Source organism: Hesperophylax consimilis, chromosome 28, assembly GCF_061612785.1.
Source record: "Hesperophylax consimilis isolate HC1 chromosome 28, BYU_Hcon_1.0, whole genome shotgun sequence".
Taxonomy (NCBI): domain Eukaryota; kingdom Metazoa; phylum Arthropoda; class Insecta; order Trichoptera; family Limnephilidae; genus Hesperophylax; species Hesperophylax consimilis.
Window position 1 is genome coordinate 16865336 of NC_142863.1, and position 20964 is coordinate 16886299.

General features: G+C 37.8%; 1 protein-coding gene across 1 annotated transcript in view; it reads left to right on the plus strand.

Annotated features, from left to right (window-relative positions):
• peb (zinc finger protein pebbled) overlaps positions 1-20719 on the plus strand; it is a 177291-nt gene extending 156572 nt beyond the window's left edge. Inside the window, exons 2-5 of the mRNA XM_089648892.1 lie at positions 6154-6276; positions 14226-18099; positions 18205-19150; positions 19338-20719. Of these exons, the coding sequence (XP_089505018.1) occupies positions 6213-6276; positions 14226-18099; positions 18205-19150; positions 19338-19940 (5487 nt within the window). The 5' untranslated portion in view covers positions 6154-6212 and the 3' untranslated portion in view covers positions 19941-20719. The remainder of the gene's footprint in view (positions 1-6153; positions 6277-14225; positions 18100-18204; positions 19151-19337) is intronic.
• Positions 20720-20964: the final 245 nt, after the last annotated feature.

A 20964-nucleotide genomic window follows, 5' to 3' on the forward strand; every position in this document is an offset into this window, starting at 1 on the left:
TTGAATTCTTTAAATTATTGACATGATACCACGTTTGAATTTGGGCATTGGATCCGAAAAAATGTCAATGTTAGAGTTAAGACAAATATTATTTAGAGTATGAAGAGCTCTGTTAATTGTCGAATTAGATGCTGCATTTGTTTTATAATTTAGCGTGTGGAATAGCACTGTATGTCGTGTACGTCTCAAAGGTATGTTAAAGTTAATAAGGGACAGAAGTTCAGTGCAGTCAATCTCATTGTTTAAAATTCTCATTTGACTCATCGAGATTCGGAAGCGTTTTATGACTCAATTCCTTTTTTTATTGTAGATATTTGAGGATATAAATTATTGAAATCAAATGCAACTAATCAATACATGCGTAATTACATTTTTTTATACGTTATCAAACAGATTAGACCTTTTTTAAATAATATAACTGAACTGCGCTGTCCAAAATTAATCAATAGTCTGATTAATTGCCGACCATTAATTATGGTTAGTTTATCGAGCGGTCTATAACATCGGCTTTGCAGCTAGGACAATCAATCCTCTACTAGGTAAGTCCTCCATCATTGTACAAACAACTTTTTCCGCCCCATTGACGGTAGTAGAAGCAATTCAAATATTGTCAGGTTATTCGAATTGTCTGTTAAGTTCTGACGTCTTCAAATTTGCACAGCTTCTTAGTTCATGCAACTATTTTCAACTCACAACGTCATCTCCATCACGAACTAGGCTTGAAATGTGGACAAAACGCTGTTTTTTTGTGAACACCGCACAAGAGTTCCAACTGCTCCCAGCCGTCTGGAGCCAGTGAGACTATGATATCCCCGATTGGAATATGTTGTGAAGCTGAAGCTGGTGATTTGGTAGTCACCAAACACGGCTCAAACCATTTCAAGCAACGTTTCAAATCTTAGATTAAAATCTTTATTATCTACCACTCTGAAAGGGCCGCAAATACACCTTTTTAAATTGTGAAATGAAAAAAATAAAATTTATTTCCGCACGCCGGGATTTGAACCCGTGACCTCCAGATTGCTAGAGCTCTATCCCTCAACCACAGAGGTCGTGACTATCGAGGTTTGATTTCGAAAAAAACTCTGTAAAGTCCGGGCATCGCCGGATACTTTTTAGCTAGTACCTACTATGAAATAAAAATAACACTGTTTGATTTTCTGAGTTAGTTCCATATTTGAACCAATATCTGAAAGTTGCTCAATATTACTACGTAAAATATCTGTGATTTGGTCTCATGGTATTTAACATCACTCTTTCTCAGTAGCTACGCCGTAAAGTCTCGCATCACTGGAAACCATTAGAGTTGTCTAAACGAGAAATCGATATTAATAATTCAAATGCCGATCGATCGTCATTTGTCCGGTGTCGCCTTGCGTCTGCTGGAATCTGACCACCGTTGTTCTCGGTATTTATAATAATGATGTTTTAATATCATTGCGATTCCGATGTCGACCGTTAAGTCGACTGATCGCCTCTCGCAGATCGATGAAATGCTCCCAATGGAGTTCTGCTTACACGTGTCTGTCGGAACTTATTAATTTAATAATCTGCAATCCACAGGATACTGTCTTATCTGACCGCTGAATATCTAGTTTCATATTTATTTAGACATCTGGCGCCAATGTGGTCACTTTTTTTTCAAAACATCGCCATATCATTGAATATAAACATTTGTTTGTAATTTGGTCAAACTGATCTGATCTGAACAAACAGCAATGATCTGCGATCTGCGATCATTACTGTTTGTTTGCAGGCGTCTTCGTATTTCTTTTTATTTTAAATTTTGAGTCATTCTAATATGAGGCAAGGTTGTAAGGTATCGATTTAGTGTTTTATTTATGTGATATCTACCAAAAGAATTTCGAATTTTCGGATCAACACAGAGAAAACTTACTAATATAAAAGATTGCTAATTTGTTAAAGATCTGGTCAAATTTTCGTATTCCTGTTAAAAATGTGACTGCACGCCTTTAGCGAATGAATTGACAGATTTCCTAGCAAACTATTATTAAAACTACGAATGTGTTATGATGATGTTGGAACACGTGTTCATAAAAATTATAATATTGTGTTTTATTTATAAGGAAAAGCCCAGCTGCATGACCACGTGTACCAATATATTCTGAATGGACTAATATTTTATTAGGAAATGGCTTGCCAACTCGTATATTTACTGCTGTAATTTTTTTTATTTATTAACATGTGAATTTTAATTAGATATATTTAAAAAGTAACACTGTTTGATAAACTGGTTCCCACCTTAAGTCGAAGCTTAATGCCAAATCACTATTTTGATTAATCTTTATAACGAATTGGTGTACATTATGAATACAAAAAAATATTCATTAGATACATTGAAGGTTTTCCTATCGCTTCGCTTGAGTAGAATACAAATAAAAAATAAATTACTCAATAAAAAATATAAATGTAAACTACTAAATAAAAATATTTTCAATAGAAATGAACGATAGAATGATTCAATAGAATGTATGAACGCATAGAGGAAACAACTTTAAAAAATACAGTATTATAGCTAAGATTATCTGTGACAGTTTCACTAGATTAACTTTTTTGCTTTCTTATAAAATTATTTACAAAATAAATAAAAACCAGTTTTTTGCTTGAAATCAAACGTTTCTAGACACCGTTTGTCAAGCGATTTTAATGCCTATTACCTACAATATAAGGTATACCAAGAATATACACATTTTTGGCTTGTGGCTTCCTCTTAAGTCCGCTGCTGCCTAGTTTTTCCTTGGCGAGATAGCAGCTGCAGATCGTCTGTTAAATAAATAACATATTTTTATTATCTGCGTATCGATAAAGATTATCACTTGATCCGTTGTTTTTGTCAATGGCGTATTGTGAAATTTCCTTTTAGATTTAAAATATCTCCGTATCGGGACAACGTGGTTTCGCATGAATCAATCTAATTTTGGCTTTATTATTTTATTGTTATCGCCATAGATCGACCTATCAATCGCGTTTATTTTTATTATACTACTCATCGTCTGTGCTACGACATTTCCTGGTGTCTTCCTTCAAATTCTTGGCCTCCACTGTGTTTTGGGCGTGTCTGAATATTTTATTTACCAAGTCCCTCACTTGGTAAATAAAATAAAAGTATTCAAATTCCGAATACTATACCAGACAACATAATAAATTATACGCTAACTAGCTGATTTGTACCAGGTGTTGCTGGAAGTTATCCTTATGAGATAGATATATATCGTCTCAGACTTTTCTGTAGGCCTTTTAAGGTTATACAATTCCGTAGAACATTATTGTGATGTATCTTGTAAGGTTTAGCCAACGTTAGCAATTGAAGCGCCCAACAATATTTTTTACGACTTGATTACAAAACTTCGACTTTTCTCTACTTTCTATAAATATAACATACATGTATTATATATATAAACCTTCCGGTAAAAAAAATCCTAAATAATAGTGAAAATCCGTTGCGTAGTTTGGAAGAACTAAGCGCACAAAGAGACAGACGTGGATAGCGACTTTATTTTATACTATTTAGAAATGCAGTAAAGGCTGAAATTGGTAAAAGAAACATAGGCCATGAGACCAACTAACCATCACGTCGATTCCACGCAGGGGTAGGCAGAGAGGACGGACCGCCAAACAACTCGGTCTCGGTACACACTTATTGCCTCATTCACATTTATACATCGTCTCATACGTGCTCTTCTATTATTCTGACTCTTGACATGGCCTGACTCAAGTATCTGATTCTATTGATCGTGCCATGTCTTCCTCGAGCGTACCCGACTTCTGCCACCATTCGCATTCTCCTGACAACCTTTCTTCTCTCATTCACTCTAAATGCCAAAACCATCTTAAAAGATCACGATCGGTTTTTAACATCACGAGTTAAAAACCGAAATATGTAAATATACCATTATTAAAGCACAAAAATTTATCATAAAAATAATTCTCAAACTTCCTCTTTCTACCAGCACTGATACTATCTTCAATACTATCAACGTTATGGACATAAAACAGCTCTTTGCAAGATCCATCTTGATTAATTTACACCAAAACAGCAAAACACTATACAAACCAACTCAAACGACACACAATACCCGAGCTAAAAACAAAAAACTTCTTCAAACTCCTTTTGCTAAAACCACCTTTGGGCAAAGACATTTTAAATACATAGCTTGCAAACTATACAATATAGGTACTACCAGACACTATTAGACGAACAGAGTCAATGACCAAATTCAAACATGAAATAAAGAAATGGATAACAAGTATTGGGCGTCCCACTATCACAAACATATGTAAACCAAATTACACGTAAAGATTAACAACAATTCACATACAAAATAAAATAATAGATTCAATAATTTTATAATAGCCCCTTTGTAAGTAATCTATAAGTACCTGAATACGTCTGTCTCGACACAGGTGTACCCTAGTGAGACAGATGTAGAAAAAATTATGTAATAAAACTTTATATTGATAAATAAATGAAAATAAAAATACTTCACGTGTTCCGCCGTCCTCAAAAACCATTCGTTTTCAACTGATACTTAGTTAGGAACTCTGTCAATTAATTCGTTAAAGGTCTGCAGTCTCGCTTTTATTAGGAAAACAAATAATTTTACAAGATTTTTAATAAATTAACAGTAGGTATTAGAAATATTGGTTCTATCGGTGAGTTTTTCTTATTATATGAGAGAAAGGTATATGTATTTAATAGACGTTTAGTCGGTAAATAAGCGAGGCTGATTAAAATGCGTGTTGCGAAACGTTTCGCCCACATTTATAATAATATTTGTAGGATGTTGCAGTGATAAGATAAACTCATTCAATATTATACCTAATCGTTATTATTATTTATTTGTGTTATTTTTGGGTGAGACCGCCTACACCATATTATCTACCTGTTAGTCTGCATATTACCTCCGGAGAGAACGCCTTCCTAACCTAACCTAACCTCACCTATTTACTATGCATAATCCACTCAATTTATCTAACTTCACTGAGAAATATTATTATTGCTAATGTACAGGGTTTTCCAATAAGAGGTGTTATTTGAATAGCCCGCTATTTCGGTAGATGTTACTTTTGAAGCTGTCATTTTTTGACATTTGACAAGTAAAAACTACTCCATTATTGAAAAATGGAACGATACACGCTTCAATAACGCATTGAAATTATTGAAATTCACTAGAGTGAATCAAATGCAAATCATCTTGAGTGATGCGGCCCATTTCCACCTCGGTGGCTTCGTCAACAAGCAAAACTGTCGCATCTGGGGCTCGGAAAACCCAAGAGTTATTGTTGGAAAGCCTCTCTATCCTTAACGTGTGACTGTTTGGTGCGGTTTATGGTCCGGCGGAGTCATTGGACCTTACTTTTTCGAAAATGAGGCTGGAGCAACAGTTACTGTGAATGGATTGCGCTATCGAGAGATGATTAAAGATTTTTTATGGCCGGAATTGGATGGTATTGATCTGGACATTATTTACTTTCAACAAAACGGCGTTACGTGCCACACAAGCAACGAAACCATTGATCTTTTACGATTGAATATCAAGATAACACCTCTTATTGGAAAACCCTGTATTAAGAATATCTTCAAATTATTGATGGTCCGGTTAGAAACAGAATTTCAGGTCGTTTCCTGATAAACTTTTAGTAAATTCCTAATGTATCGGAACACGTGTTCATGTACCTTGATAATATACAATGACGAAATGCGGAAATATCAGGATATTTAATTAACACGTATTCCGACATCGTGATAAAATATTCGTATTTTACTAAAAGTATTTCAGAAAACTGTTAGTTCATTCTTTAAGGGCCTGCAATCCTGTTTGTTTGTTGGTAAATTTGCAATGAACAATGTTACGTCATGTTTTATTTCTTAAAATTAAATTGATATAGTATTTGTATGTTAAGCTTCGCCGCTTTTTTTGATGAAGATATCGCTTATAAATATAATTAATTTAAATTTAAAGTACTTTTTGTCTAATCACTTTTCATGACTTTAGTGGTCTGGTTACCCCAGGGCTGTGTTCTAACTTTGCATATGTTTTGTCCGAAAGCACGATCGAAGCAAGTCGTGCTGAAAGGGATGCAATCATTTCAGAGTTTTCTGACCAACTGTTTGTTTTGCGTCTTCCGCAGGTGAAGAAGCGAAGAAGCGAGGAGTGCCGGGAATAAGGAGCCGATAGCGACCAGGAGACATGCAGGATATGTCGGGAGTGATCACGGAACCGGCCAGCTCACCGCCCAGGACCTTCACCACAGGTCAGCAAAGCTCCATTACTCATGATTGAAAATTTTCATCTGAAAAATTTCCGTGCTTGTTAAATAGCTACTTTTGTGACAAATTTCGTGACTGCAGAACTCACGGTTCGAGAGTTTTTTTGCCATTTCTTTGAGTTTAATAAGAAAAACAAAATGTTTTAGACGAGTTACCAGATGGGTAATTTGACAATATGTTGTAACAATATTTGAAGAATAACTAATAATTAATCATTATTCCCAAGAATAAACAGAGTAGATATTAAATCTTATCTTGTGTCTATTTAGTTCTTGCGATAGATTCAAGCGATGTATTTTATTCATTTGATTATGAGAGCAAATGCGACAGGGCTATCAGATTCGTACGAGAAAGAGAGATGTCCACATTTCCACATTCCTCAATGTCCGACTTTCTCTCAGCGACTCCCATTAATTTGGGCGGAGCGGAGACAGGGTGAGAATATCTAATGCGGTGACATTAATATATAATCTACCTACCTAGATAAATTCTTCCGTATTCTAATAAGATATTTAATATTAACGACACATGATGACAACGGTGACATCTCGATGACATTAATAATCTAAATAATATACTTACCTACCTATTAAATTTATTCGATCAGAAAAAACACGTGTTATTTTTTTAAAATTAAGGCGATGCCATACGTAGTAATGCAAAATCATGTGTTTTTGGTTTGAAAATTTGTTCGCCTAGAATTGTTTCAGATGCTTTAATTAAATACTACAAGTAGAATACATCTTGACCTTTGAAATAATTGAGTATTTTTTAGATAAGTCTTTTTATAAGCCCAGAAAAAAATAATGTAAAGGCCTATGAAAACTGCTTTAAAGTTCAAAATCTCCTACTTACGAAGCCATTTTCGGTTATGATTTTATTGTATAATGTGGCAAATCAAGTTATTTTTAAAATGATCGAAAAAAATTTAAATATTTACGCCTGAACATCCACAAAATAAATTAAAAAGGTGTTAAGCGGGAATTTAAACCTTATCGCCATCTACGCAAGGGTTGTTATTGATAGCGGCCCAATTTAAAATATTACACGACTTAGTGCATCGCCTTAATATAATTTTAAAACTGATTAAGTATCATCCATTTATAGTACCTACAAGATTTCTTATTGCAACATTCTTAACAATTGGGAAGGTAGGTACCTACACAAAAAAAAACGTTATTTAAAGAAAGATTATTCAATAGCACCATTCCACTTGTTATGCTATGGGGTGCTAGAATATCTGTTCCGCCGTGTGGTATCTTGAACAATTGATGGTGACGATTACGACTAGGTAGATACTATCTGTATCCACTGAAGAGATAAACCAAAATTAGTGTGTTGTGGGCGTGTCCGTTTTACTAAAGTAAGCTCAATTTTTCCTTAGTTCTGGTGAAATTGATCAAACCTTTAAAAAAAACATCGATATTATTTCTTGAGGCAGATAATCAGATTCATTGAACCGTCTTTGTTGTAAATTGGGGACATCAGTTTGCATTCAAATCGGTGTAGTTCAGACTTAAGAAAAAAAGAAGATGATGTGAAGAATCGAACATATTTAACTAGCAAGTAAAATGACGTTTTGTTTCTTTTTTTTTTAGTTTTATTTAAAAATCAAACTTATAGGTAGGTACTTCAGATGGAGACACAACCTATAAAGTCCGCGTAGAAAAAGCTGTGCAAATTTCACAACGCCAGAACTTCCCTTTCGGTCGTTTTTATACTAAAACTCTCTCTAAACATATAGATTTTCTTCCTTATAATAAGAAAAAAATAAAGTTTTTGTATTTGTATTTTTTTAAGATGAGAAATTTTGGTTTTTGATTTATTTTATAAATTATAAAAAATAATTTATTATTTGTTTAATTTATCCGAAAACAGTTTACGAAAAACGAAAGGCTGTTTATTTGCAATATTCCATCAATATGCACCGTTTTGTCTGTCACGGACTCTCTAAAAAATGTATTTGCCTTTTTATACGAAAAAATTCAGACAAAAAATAATTATTATTTAACGGCGAATGTCCCATAGAACAAAAGATGAAATATTCAAATTCTGACACCGGTCTTCGGACGTCGGACGAGCGGGCTCTCTCGTCACATTCCAAGCGCTCCGATTATTAATTAACGGTTCGGGAGATACGTGAGAGCATGCCCCGGCGTACTTGGATTAGGTCGATAAGGATGTGATACGTAGAAATCCCAATACATTGGCTGAATTGGTAGCTAAATGGTACGACGTACATAAACACAAGTCAAAATACTTTATATATCCGTGAAATACACTCTTTATTACGTATTACCTTTATTACGTTTATTTTTTAGCGTTATAGCCGTGATTTTGTAATAAGCGTTCTCGTTCTAACCGTGTTTGACTGTAAGACATGAATATAGAAACGTACTATGTGATATATACCATCTTTGGGAGGTTGTTAGTCACGAAAATCGCTAGAAAAAAATACTAATAAAGTCTTATAAACATAGTAATTTTAATTTTAGGCATCATAAAAAATTCTAATAAAAACGGTCCAGTGTAATCTTAGCTTTACTTTTGCGAGTAATGTACGTGTTCGGATAAAAAATTGAATTAATTAAATATTTAATTTGAAATGTCAACAGATGACACAGCATCCCCAAAGATGACATAGGTCCTGAGATAAATAATTTTTTTGCCTGTATGTAGTAATTACATATTTTGTTACTTTTTAAATTTGACCCGCGGACAAATATAAGTTTTTTTATTTTCATTTGGGCACTATTGAAAAAAATATCAACATTTTTTGTCTATTTTTTAATCTTAGACTTCTTTAGAAAATCATCACTTCCTTTTGTATTTTCCGAGTAATTGCTTATAATAACGGATATCCTTTAAGTGTAGGTTTATGCAAAATAAACATTAGGTAGGTACTTTCTTTATGTACAGTAATTGTTAACCTGCGGGCCGGCGGCGTTTGTTTCATTTTGATACAATTCTACAGTTTATTGGAAGATTGATGAAATTTTGCACACTTAGCCTTCAAAACAAGAATACGGTCGCTGTAAAACTCTGCTTAAAGCCCGGTCAACGTAAATATAGTAGCAATAAGTACTTATACAAACATAGCGTAAGTTATAATCTACGCGTTCATAAATGGCGTTAATTTAATTATTTTATGAACATACACTTTTTGCAAGTTATGCTTAAAAATATTAAGTCGAATTATTACGGGCACAAAAAAATTATTTTAAAGCATATCTTACAAAATGTGTATTTTCATTAAATTATTTGATGCAAATGTGAATGGTAGCAGAAGCCGGAGACGCCCGAGGAAGACATGGCACGATCAAGTGAATCAGATACTTGAGTCGGGCCATGTCAAGAGTCAGAATAATAGAAGAGTATGTATGAGACGATGTGAATGAGGCAAGGAGTCCGTCCTATCTGCCTACCCGTATGGGGAAACGGCGTGATGGTTAGTTAGTTAATTAGTAACGCCATTTATTGACGCGTAAATTATAACATACGTTACGTTAACCCCCGCATACCCAATTTCTTCCGATTTATAACAAGTTTCTCGTATTTATACAACATTTGTATTTACATATCTCCCTTTCAAACCATATTTAAACGGGCCTTAAAATGAACTATTATTTTCATTTTTATCTGATTTCTGATATAATAAATTAATTATGCTTCACGCTTCTGTTTACCTATGAATAATTTATAACTTTCGGTGCTCAGATATCCATTTTTGGATAGGAATTTAAACATTTGTGACAAAATTCAAAAAAAGCTTATCAATCATTATTTGTCAGTGACTTGTTTTATACTCATCATCGGCTAAATTAAGTTAATCGGATAATCGAAATGCCAGCTATATGTGTATCGTCTTCATCACAGCAGAGGTATGTCAAATATCAAATAAGATTTTATAGATGTTTGGCCTCATAAACCGTGCTGTTGAAATATTGAAGGATTTGTTATCAGGCCATTTCCTATTCAATGTGTCACTCTTGCTTGCAACATCACACGCACATACATACTCGTACGTACTCAACATTACGCTGACTACCAAAATATTATAAATTTTGTAATGAACTTATTATAGAATCTAATTATATTTTATTATATTGCGTTGGTTGCCGTACAATATTTTGAAATTAGTCTGCTACTGACATCTAGCGTTTGGTAGCGGAAGCTCTCGAAACATTTTGGTTTTTCTGCTGAAAAATAAATAGTAACGTGTTCATTGAACTCTTATAATAATATTAATATTCATTAAGGCGATGCATTACATAGTAATTTAAAATCATGTGTTTTTGGTTTGAAAATTTGGTCGCCTAGAAATGTTTCAGATGCTTTAATTAAACACTGCGAGTAGAATACATCCTGGCCTTTGAAATAATGAGTATTTTTTAGCGTAGGTATAGGCCTATGAAAACTGTTTTAAAGTTCAAAATCTCCTACTTACGAACCCATTTTCGGTTATGGTTTTATTGTATAATGTGGCAAATTAAGTTATTTATAAAATGATCGAAAAACATTTAAATATTTGTGCCTGAACATCAACAAAATAAAATAACAGGCACTTTTTGGCTATGTTTTTTTCTTGCATAAATCAAAACAGGTGGATGGTGTGAAGCGGGAATTTAAGCCTTATCGCCATCTACGTAAGGGTTGTTATTGATAGCGGCTCGATTCAAAATATTACACGACGTAGTGCATGGCCTTAATAGTTTTTATTTATTTTTTAAAACTGGTTTCGTCCGAGATTTTCACATTTTTCATACAGTAGAAGTCGGGGACGCCCCAGGAACACATGTCACAATCATGTGAAACAAGTTCTTGAGTTGGGCTGTGTCAAGAAAGCGTGTGAATGTAAATGAAGCAAGGAGATTGTGCTTAGACTGAGTTGTTTGGCGGTCCGTCCTCTTTGCCCACCCCTTCGGAAACGGCGTGACGGTTAGTTAGTCAAATAATATTATGGTGACTTGCTTAATTTTTCTTTTCTTTTTAGTATTTTAAATTGAGCTTTACGTCATGAAATTTGTACAAGAATATCAAAGTAATAGCAATTTTTTTAGCTCATTTTGATTCTATGAAAACGCATTTATTTAAATCATTAAGAATCAAATCATTGTGCTTTGAAATGGCATTAGCAGTGTGTTGTCTGGTTCTTCAGGTGACTTCACCTGAAGAACCAGATATCTACTTCCCAACCTTTCTCTTTCCCATCTCCTTTCCATCCCCACTCCACTTAACCTTCACAGGTGGCGTTATCTCCACAATAGGACCCGTGTGCCGTGTTCACATTTAAACAATTCGACTCGATTATTAATTTGAATGTAATCGGTCATGAATACAATAAAATATATATGTTTCAGTTTAGTTCAAGACCGAGCATGCACAGAATAAGGAGAATCGAGCAGGATGCAATGACAATGACAACAGTCATTCTGGCAACAGGGATATAAAATAGCGTACAGCCGAACTGACTGACTGACTGAATGAATGAATGACTGACCTAATAACTGACTGATTCCTACAAAGAGCTATAATATTCCGGGAAATCTCTACTGCGTATTATGCCCCAGACGTGGGCGGGTATATCTGTTCACAACTCCCGCCCATCGTGCGTCAGACACGGGGGCGGGGGCGGGGAGGCCCTGACTCGCACGAGTACTACTAAACATTGCATATTATAATATTATTATTGTTAAGTAGGTAGTTCAGGATCGCGCCATTTTTTGCGGTCATTTCCCTACGTCATTATTCATTTTCGTCTCATAAGAAATCTGCTCATTTCTCTATCGAGAATGACGAATCATGCATTTAAACGAGGTTAAATTTATTTATTATTAATAATAATACCATATAAAAAAGCATTACTGGGTAATTTCGAATCCTATTGAGGATACTAACGATTTATTAAAATACATATAATTGAATTTCACTTATCCGGTAATCAATTAATGTAAATCTTGGAAGCGGAAATAACCCACTTTCCGACTTCCGATCGAGCTTAAACTTGGCGTATAGACTCGTTGCCGATGACGATGCGTTCTATATCTGCATTTTTCTTAAATCGCATGACATTCAGCACAGCATGGGTCTCTTCAAGACCCGTGTTCACTCCTTCCTCTCCTCCAAAAGACCCTCAAACCAAAAAACAAAGATGATAGTTGTGCGGAGTTAATGTAAAAAAAATCAAATCAACAAATATACCATATTTACCCAAAAATGTAGAGTGGCGGTTTTAAAACACCAACTGGCGATAAAAATCTGTGTATTTCTAAAACTTCAGCTGAAATGTCTTATCCTCTTTTAATCGCTGATTCCGATAATGCCAGCCACCGAGCTGACCAGAATAATCCGATACACACCACCAGCTGGACGGTGAGATTTCCTGTGGGAACTGTTGGTACAGCGCAGTGTGGTGTCCGCACCACCTCAATGTCCTACTCCGGCAGGACGTTGCGGTATGGACCAAACAACAATACGGTGGTTTCACCTTACACCGGGGAGGAAGTACCTGGTACCAATCAACCATCTAACTAACTAACCGAGATTGTCCTGCCGCTGTAATGTAACCAATCCTTGGCCATCAGCGGCATTCCTCAAGGTCTACCTACTTGGCTGCAATTATTTTTTTATTAAACACCGTAGATACATACCAATATTTTCTCTGGATTTTTCTTGGAATTTGTGGTCAGTGCACTCTGAAAAGCTCAAGGAATGACAAATAAAGGGTGTTTCATCAATACCGGATTTTCCAACCACAAATATTTGTGTCTATTATTCACTCGATCGATCCAAGAAGTCCCAACTTTTCCACTGATTTCATCATCACTTTTTGGTAGATTGTCTCACATTATTTGTTGATCTGATGACATTATTTATTCAGTTTGTTCTCTACAATCATGTATAATAGCCTCTTTTTTCACAATTCACAAAAAATCTCGTGTTGCTTTATTTGAAATCCTACATTTATTTTGTTGTTAATTTGGTGGACTGATTTATCTCTATGTTTAATTCAGTTTGCGCATGTCTCCTCGTATTTCACTTGCACTTTCTGATTTTCGACAAGATTCCGTGATATGGGAGACAAGATAACCGACAGATTTCTACGGATGCATGATACAACAGAATCAGATGTTACTTGAATACTAATTGACTAAAGCCGCTCGATTCCGATTGCCATGAAAAATATTGCGCTCGCTAAAAGGCTCGCTTACTCTGAAAGAATCTTGTGAATTACCCAAACTTCTTGTCGTATTACAATCATATATTTTATTATCAGCGGGTCCGCGAAACTCTGTGATTCACCTGCGAGTTCCTTGATTTGATAAAAACCCAAAGTTGAATGTTTGAAAGTTCGGTTCTTGGTGAAGGTATCAACGCATTTCCAAAAGGATGTTTCGCTAATTAAAGTTTATTTTAGAAGTTCTGTGTGTGCGTTGGTTGTCTTTACTATAAGTTAAAAATAGGTAATTTGGCGTTATTCATTCATTAGTTTTGTTTAAAAGTGTTAAGCTATTTAGATTACTGATTACGTTAGCCGCAGAACGGTGGTTTGGGTGTTGTGTTGTGTTTCTCGTGACGTTGTTCAAGATGGATCTCATCGCTGGCAGGATGTTGAGGTCTAACCGAATACTTGTGATAAGATGTCGGCTGTCGGCTACACGGGGCACTGAGCACTGAACTAACTGACTCTCTTATCGCAAGATTCTTCGAACGTTCCTCACAGATTGAAAACACGTCAACAATGCCGGATGTCAATCACTTCCTTTTCCATTACGTATTGGTCTTATTGTCACACTAATTTGTTTAACTCTGTTTGCGTCCGTTCACTCGATAAATAATCCTTGCGGTGAAGCCTGTGCGGCGGTTTTCCTCTCGGACATTTTTATTTCGTGTTGTTTTTGTTTTATTAATGTGGTTCTCTCTATTATTACAGATGTTGCAGTGGAAAAATCCGTAACAGACGCCAAAGAAACCAAAACCAAAGCCACCCCAAAGACACACAAAAATGAACCAGTAGAAGAAACCGAAAGGAAGTCAGCCGTCATCCTTACCAGAGGATCAAGCAACGAAAACCAAAAAGACTTAGCCTGTAAATTTTGCGATAAGGTCCTGGGATCCAGTTCCAGTTTGGAGAGACACTTGCTGGTTCACAGCGGCGAGAGACCTTTCCGCTGCAAAATGTGCGATCTCACCTTCAACACCAACGGTAACATGCACCGCCACATGAGGAGTCACAAACAGAACCACGACTCGGATAGTGAGGACTCTGAGGCCTCCGGCTCCGGTACCAAGAACACCAGTCCTTCCAGAATGCCCAACACCAGGAAGAGACGCTTGGAATACAACAACAACGGCACCGGCGGACACAGCGCTGATGACGAACAGACGCCTGGCTCTAAGAGAAAACCTAAAAATATCAACAACAACTCCATCAATGATGTCATGACTGCACAGAGCTTGGTTTGTCCCGTTTGCGACAATAAGGAATTCGCTTCCCTGAATGTTTTCGAAATTCACATGGAGAAAGTTCATCCTGATTACCAAGTTAAATGCGTTTCCTGCAACCTCAGTTTCAAAACCCAGCGCGTCCTCAATTTGCACCGTTATATGGTGCACCATACGGAGCGCAAGGATTCCCCAAATAAGAAGGGAGCTGTCAATTCAGTTTCGGGTTTTAAAGACTGCACATTCATCGATTTCTCCAGTCAAAAATTTCCTCAAATTGCAAAGACAGTTTGCGAGCAAAGTGTTCACAAGTCCATCACCGACCAGAAGTTCAGATGTGACCAGTGTTCGCGGGACTTCCCCTGCGAGAGCGCTCTGGATATACACAGGAAGGCATGCTTCGCCACTTCTTCGGGAGAATCGGAAGATTATGCCAAGAAGAGGCGTGAGTCGAGTAGCACTGACGAAGAAATCCGAAGGGATGACTTTTTCGCAAACTTAGACCTACAAAACAAGTCTCCGAACTACACAATCACCCCCCGCCCCATTGTGGAAGTCAGGAAACCAAGTGATTACTACCCCTTCAACAAAGAAATCATCCGCCCGCTGATGGACAATTCTAAAGATTTGGCTGATATCCAATCCATCTTATCCGTTACTTCAGCTGGAGGACTACTCGAACAATTGACTCAAAAGCCTCACGAGACATCGCCCATGACACCTGACCACAACAACAGAGGAGCTGACGATCACGAGGAAGTGCAAGACATCTTTGCTGCGGAATTCCGTAAAATGAAACTTCGTGGAGAATTCCCTTGCCGACTGTGCACTGCGATATTTCCCAATCTTAGGGCGCTGAAAGGTCACAACAGAGTTCACCTCAGCGGAAATGGCCCAGGCCCTTACAGGTGCAACATGTGCCCGCACTCCTCCTTGGACAAAGCAGCTCTGGTCCGTCATATGAGAACCCACAACGGCGACCGTCCTTACGAATGCGCCGTGTGCAACTACGCTTTCACCACGAAGGCCAATTGCGAAAGACATCTCAGAAACAGGCACTCCAAGGTGACCCGAGAGGATGTAAAACGATCCATCATCTACCACCCTTCCGAAGACCCAAATAATGATGAAGTCAACTCCAAGCTCAATATATCCAGGGAAGAAATCAAACGCTCAATTATATTTACGACTCCCGAGAATGAACATCGAGAGGAAGCAGAACGCTTACCCAATGATAGATCAACCCCAGTTACTCATTTCGTGAGGGAACCCGCCATCGCTTTTAAGGATCGTAATCTCACTATCCCCCCCCTTCCTAGGGATCTGTCCATCGTCATTCCACAGCCACGGGACATCCTGCGCGCTCATTGCTCAGTCGAACCTGTTTGCCATAACATTCCACTTGTACAGGAAGAATTAATTAAGCCGAGAATAATATGCAGAGGTTTCGGTCAATTGACGCAGATTCCAGAATTCCATGAATCTGATGCCGAGAGGGAACCCGATAGCGAAGAAGATATCGAAACGGCTGAAGAATCGTACCCGATCAAGCCAATACATTATTCTTCCGAAGTTCCAATGGACCTCAGTACTGGAGAGTGCCAAGAAGATGTTCTAGATCTCAGTAAGAAAAGAACAGAAAAAGTTGAAGAAGTTCCCGTTTCGGACGCTGAAACGGAAAATTTCATTCCAAAAACCATTGAATTCAATAATAACCATACTGCAGCTATGTTTGAGAAGACGCAACTGTTTCTGGCCCAACAACAACTGTTGAAGGAAGCACATCTTCAAAAGATAGATCCTGCTGCCAGCTTCTATGCTAATCAGTTATCTCAGCTCTACCGAACTGGAGCTGCGTTCCCCGGCTTGGGACTGCCCCCCACCTTTCCATTAAACCATTTCCATTTCTTACAACATAATCCCTTCTTTTCACCTGCCACCAATCCGAAGGAGTTGGCTGAAATTAAAGAAAAGATACAGAAGGAAATCATCAGAGGTCTACAGCTCTCTGGAGGCGCTATCGTCGGTATGGAACAACATAACATAGTTAATAACATGGCACTGGCAACTGAACGATTACAAGCATTCCACCAACAGGCTCTGAATAACGCAGCAAGTCCAGATGTCAAACCACATACACCTTCTCCGATGATCAAAGTTGAAGAAGACGTGAAGCCACCTCTGCATATAAACACAGACACACCGAGTACAGTTCCGTACTCTAATCCAATAATGTCGTCTCCGAAAATCCACAAGAAAGAAGCTGTAGCCAATCACAGTCCCAATTCGGTGAAGATGGTAATTAAAAATGGTGTTCTGATGCCCAAGCAAAAACAAAGGAGATACAGAACTGAAAGACCATTTTCCTGCGAACACTGCTCTGCCAGATTCACTTTGAGATCCAACATGGAAAGACACATTAAGCAACAACACCCGCAATACTGGTCCCAGAGGCAAAGGTCCAACATCGGCCTGCCCAGGAAGAACCCCATATCTCTTGTGCCCCAGAATATAACAGTGCCTTCCCTCAATTACGAGAGCCGCCTTAACTACATTAAGAACCTCCATCCAAACAGTGATTTACCAAATAATAATTCAAACAGCGGGGAAGACAGAGACAACTCCTCCAACCATTCCAGTGGAATTCCTAATAAACCCTACAGCATGATATCCGATCAGGTCAAGTACGCCATTCTGGCTCAACAACTCAAGTCCCAAAACAACTACTCACAGTCCAAGAATTCACACAGCCATACTGAAATCCCAGTAGCCGAAAATGAAGAAGATGATGAAGATGATACTTTGGTCATCGATGAAGAAGAATCTGTCGATGACAAAACTCAGGTTGTCAAAGATCTGCATGTCAAAAGCAATCCAGAGAATACGCAAACATTGACTGATGCAAACTTACTAGCCAAAAAAGTGGCTCAAGAAATTTTGATCGGTGTCTCTGCTAAAACCCAACATGCGGATATTTCCAAAGATTTTGACTGGAAAATAGCGGGCAGTTTGATTAGTAAGAATCCTCAACACCACGCAGCTCCAGCTGTCATCCCCACGTTTGTTAGCCAGATTGGCCAACGTGAAGATATGGAAGTGGATAGATCTGAATCTGACAACAAAGAGAGCAAGCAAGAGGAGGGAGATTTGGTTTCTGTCTCTCGGCTTTTGGACAATGCCAGCGCCCAGATTCCTTTTGGAAAATACTTTAAGAACGATTTTTCTGCCAACGCTGAAATGCAGCCACGTCATGAGTCAAGCATTCAGCACCAGGGAGAAGGGTCCGAAGAAGATGAAGAAGGTCTGGTGGCTTCTTCCGGATCTACAAGTGAGGGAAACAACTCTGGAAGCGATGAAAATCGGTGAGTACTCAAAATAATTCATTTTAATAACCTGCATTTCCAATTGCATATTTCAAACCTTGATTGATAATATTGCCATTTTGTAACCAATTCTTTATATTGTAGATCTGAATCGGAGAACACCACTCAGGTCCCACAGAAGAAGAAGTCTGCCTACAGTTTGGCCCCCAACAGGGTGTCCTGCCCCTACTGTCACCGCAAGTTCCCATGGTCTTCTTCTCTGCGGCGCCATGTCCTGACACACACCGGCCAGAAGCCCTACAAGTGTCCGCACTGCCCCCTGCTGTTCACCACCAAGTCCAATTGTGATCGCCATCTCCTACGCAAGCACGGAAGTCAAACTCAACAGACTCAAGTCAATGCCGCCACAGTGCCAGCAAACGCCGCAGAGCTACCACCCAACAGTGTTTCAATTCCCGGACTCGGCAACCAAGGATTTATGATGAGGAACGTACCAGAGCGACCGTACAAGTGTGCAAGCTGCCCTAGTAGCACCTTTTCCACCCTGAGCAACCTTAAAAAGCACATGTCTTCAAAGCACGGAATTCACATTGCTGACTCTCGTCCCGGAAGTCCAAAAATGGATGATGGAAATCACGAAAGCGGTGATGAACCACACCTCACTTCGGACGATGAAAAGAAATACAATGACGTTGAATTTAGTGGAAAGGAAGCGGAAAAGAACTCGCCCGATTCCAGCGAAATCAGAAGTGAATGGGAGAGCCAAATCTCAACATCCAAATACAGTCCGTCTTACTTACAAGATGTACCATCCAATATGCAGAATTCAGACTTGCCGTTCAAGTGCCACCTTTGCGACCACTCTTATGCTGAGAGGCAGGATGCTCTTGATCACATTAAGGATGTTCACGGGCCCGAGTATGAGCTGCTCATGTCCAAGGGAGCTCTGGAGACCAGCACTTCATTTGGCGAGGAGATGGGATCCTCCACTCCAGACAGGACGGGACACAGGAGTGAAGGAGGAGACGAACAAGGAGAGGAAACCGGAGAACAGCTCAGGGGCAAGTTCCCAGACTACGCCAACAGAAAGGTAAAACACTTATTTACAAACTTATAATAGTAGTTCAAATAATGATCCACCAAACCAAACAAACCTTGTATTTTACTTTACTAAAACGTTTCCAACTGTTCTACCGAGTGTCATTTTCATCTCTTACACTTACCATATTGTTATCACTTAGATGTTTGTTTACTAATAATTGTATTGTTTTGTCCAGGTGGTTTGCGCGTTCTGCATGCGGCGCTTCTGGTCGGCTGAGGACCTGCGCCGCCACATGCGCACCCACACTGGGGAGCGCCCCTTCTCCTGCGACGTGTGCCGGCGCCGCTTCACGCTCAAACACTCCATGCTACGTCACCGCAAGAAGCACGCACACGACTCCCGCAGCTGCGAAGACCTCTCCACCGCCAGCGGGGATGAAGAATCACCGTCCAACTATTCCAAATCCACAAACAGCACCCTCAATTCTAGCTATGCATCGTCCAACCACAGCACATCAACCCCAAAGAATGCGTTAACGCTAAACGGATACCAAACGGCTATCAACAAAAACCTCTCTCCAGACATCCCGAACAATGTCAATAACAACAACTCGCCTCCAGCGCAAAACTACCAAGGAAAACTCAAATTACAAAACATTCAAAACAACGATATCAAGAGCATCCGGTATTCCACGGATGATAACGAAGGCCAGGAGAACGAAATGGAGACAGGTAATGACTTGATCGGTAATCTCCTGGGCATCAGCGACAAGAGAATGATCAATAAATTGCTGTCTTCGGCGGATGAAGCCGCAAAACTCTTGGGTGTAAATAAGTGACCAAATATTGCCGGATTGACTCTCTACAAGTGCGAAAACACTACCTACGTAGTGTTCAGAATTCAGTGAAATACCGTGGACAATTTCAAGGTGGAAAACCACACAAGTTGTGTGTGGACTTTTTAATGTGTCTTTTTGATTTTGATTAAGAACACTTTTGTGAGATGTATATTATGTACCAAAAAGTTTTGTCAAAGATTTGCAATGTTATTTAGATTGAGTTTGTGTAGAGCAAGCTATTGCGCTATTGTGTTTGTATGCAATAATGAGATGAGGTATTTGGGGTAATTGTACATAGGTTTGTTTCTCTGCTTGGTGCTTGTCAATGAAGCGTGTTTTTACGTTTAGATTTGGGGTGTGCATATCTGGTAGTCGACATTTGTAAGGTTTAATTTAAATATATTCTGAGCCATCAAAGATGGTAGTAATTATTATTGTGACAAATGCATGACATTTTAATTTGGGTCGAAGCCTCGTTTGCCATGTTTTTCTAAGATTTTAAACCAAATATATTAAAGAGCGGCCATTATTTATTGTCTTTAAACATAAATTTATATAATAAATTATAATATATTACTGGATTTACTTTTATGATAAGAATTATGTTTCGTTTCAAAGTGGCAGCGAATTTTGGTAGATTTATTTATGAATAATTTAAAATATTAAAAATAAAATTTTCGAAAGTATATTTTAAAATTTAAGGACATCTAGTCAGAAAAATTAAAGTTAGTGTTTTCTAAAATTATTTTATTTCTTAATTTTCGGCTAAAGTTTCTATAAAGAGCACCGTTTTGAATCTAAAAAGCATTTATTTTTTCCTACATTTAAAAAAAATTCCTGATTTCTCGAATAAGTCTTACGTTAAATTAAAATACTTAAACATTTAAATCATAGTGAAACATTAATTTGTATGCGTTGATTTTAATTCCTAAATAATTCCATTTCTTTTTCCACCACTTAGTTACTAATTAGCAATTAACTATTATTATTATTTATTATGTTAAATTATAAAACTTAGGCCTAG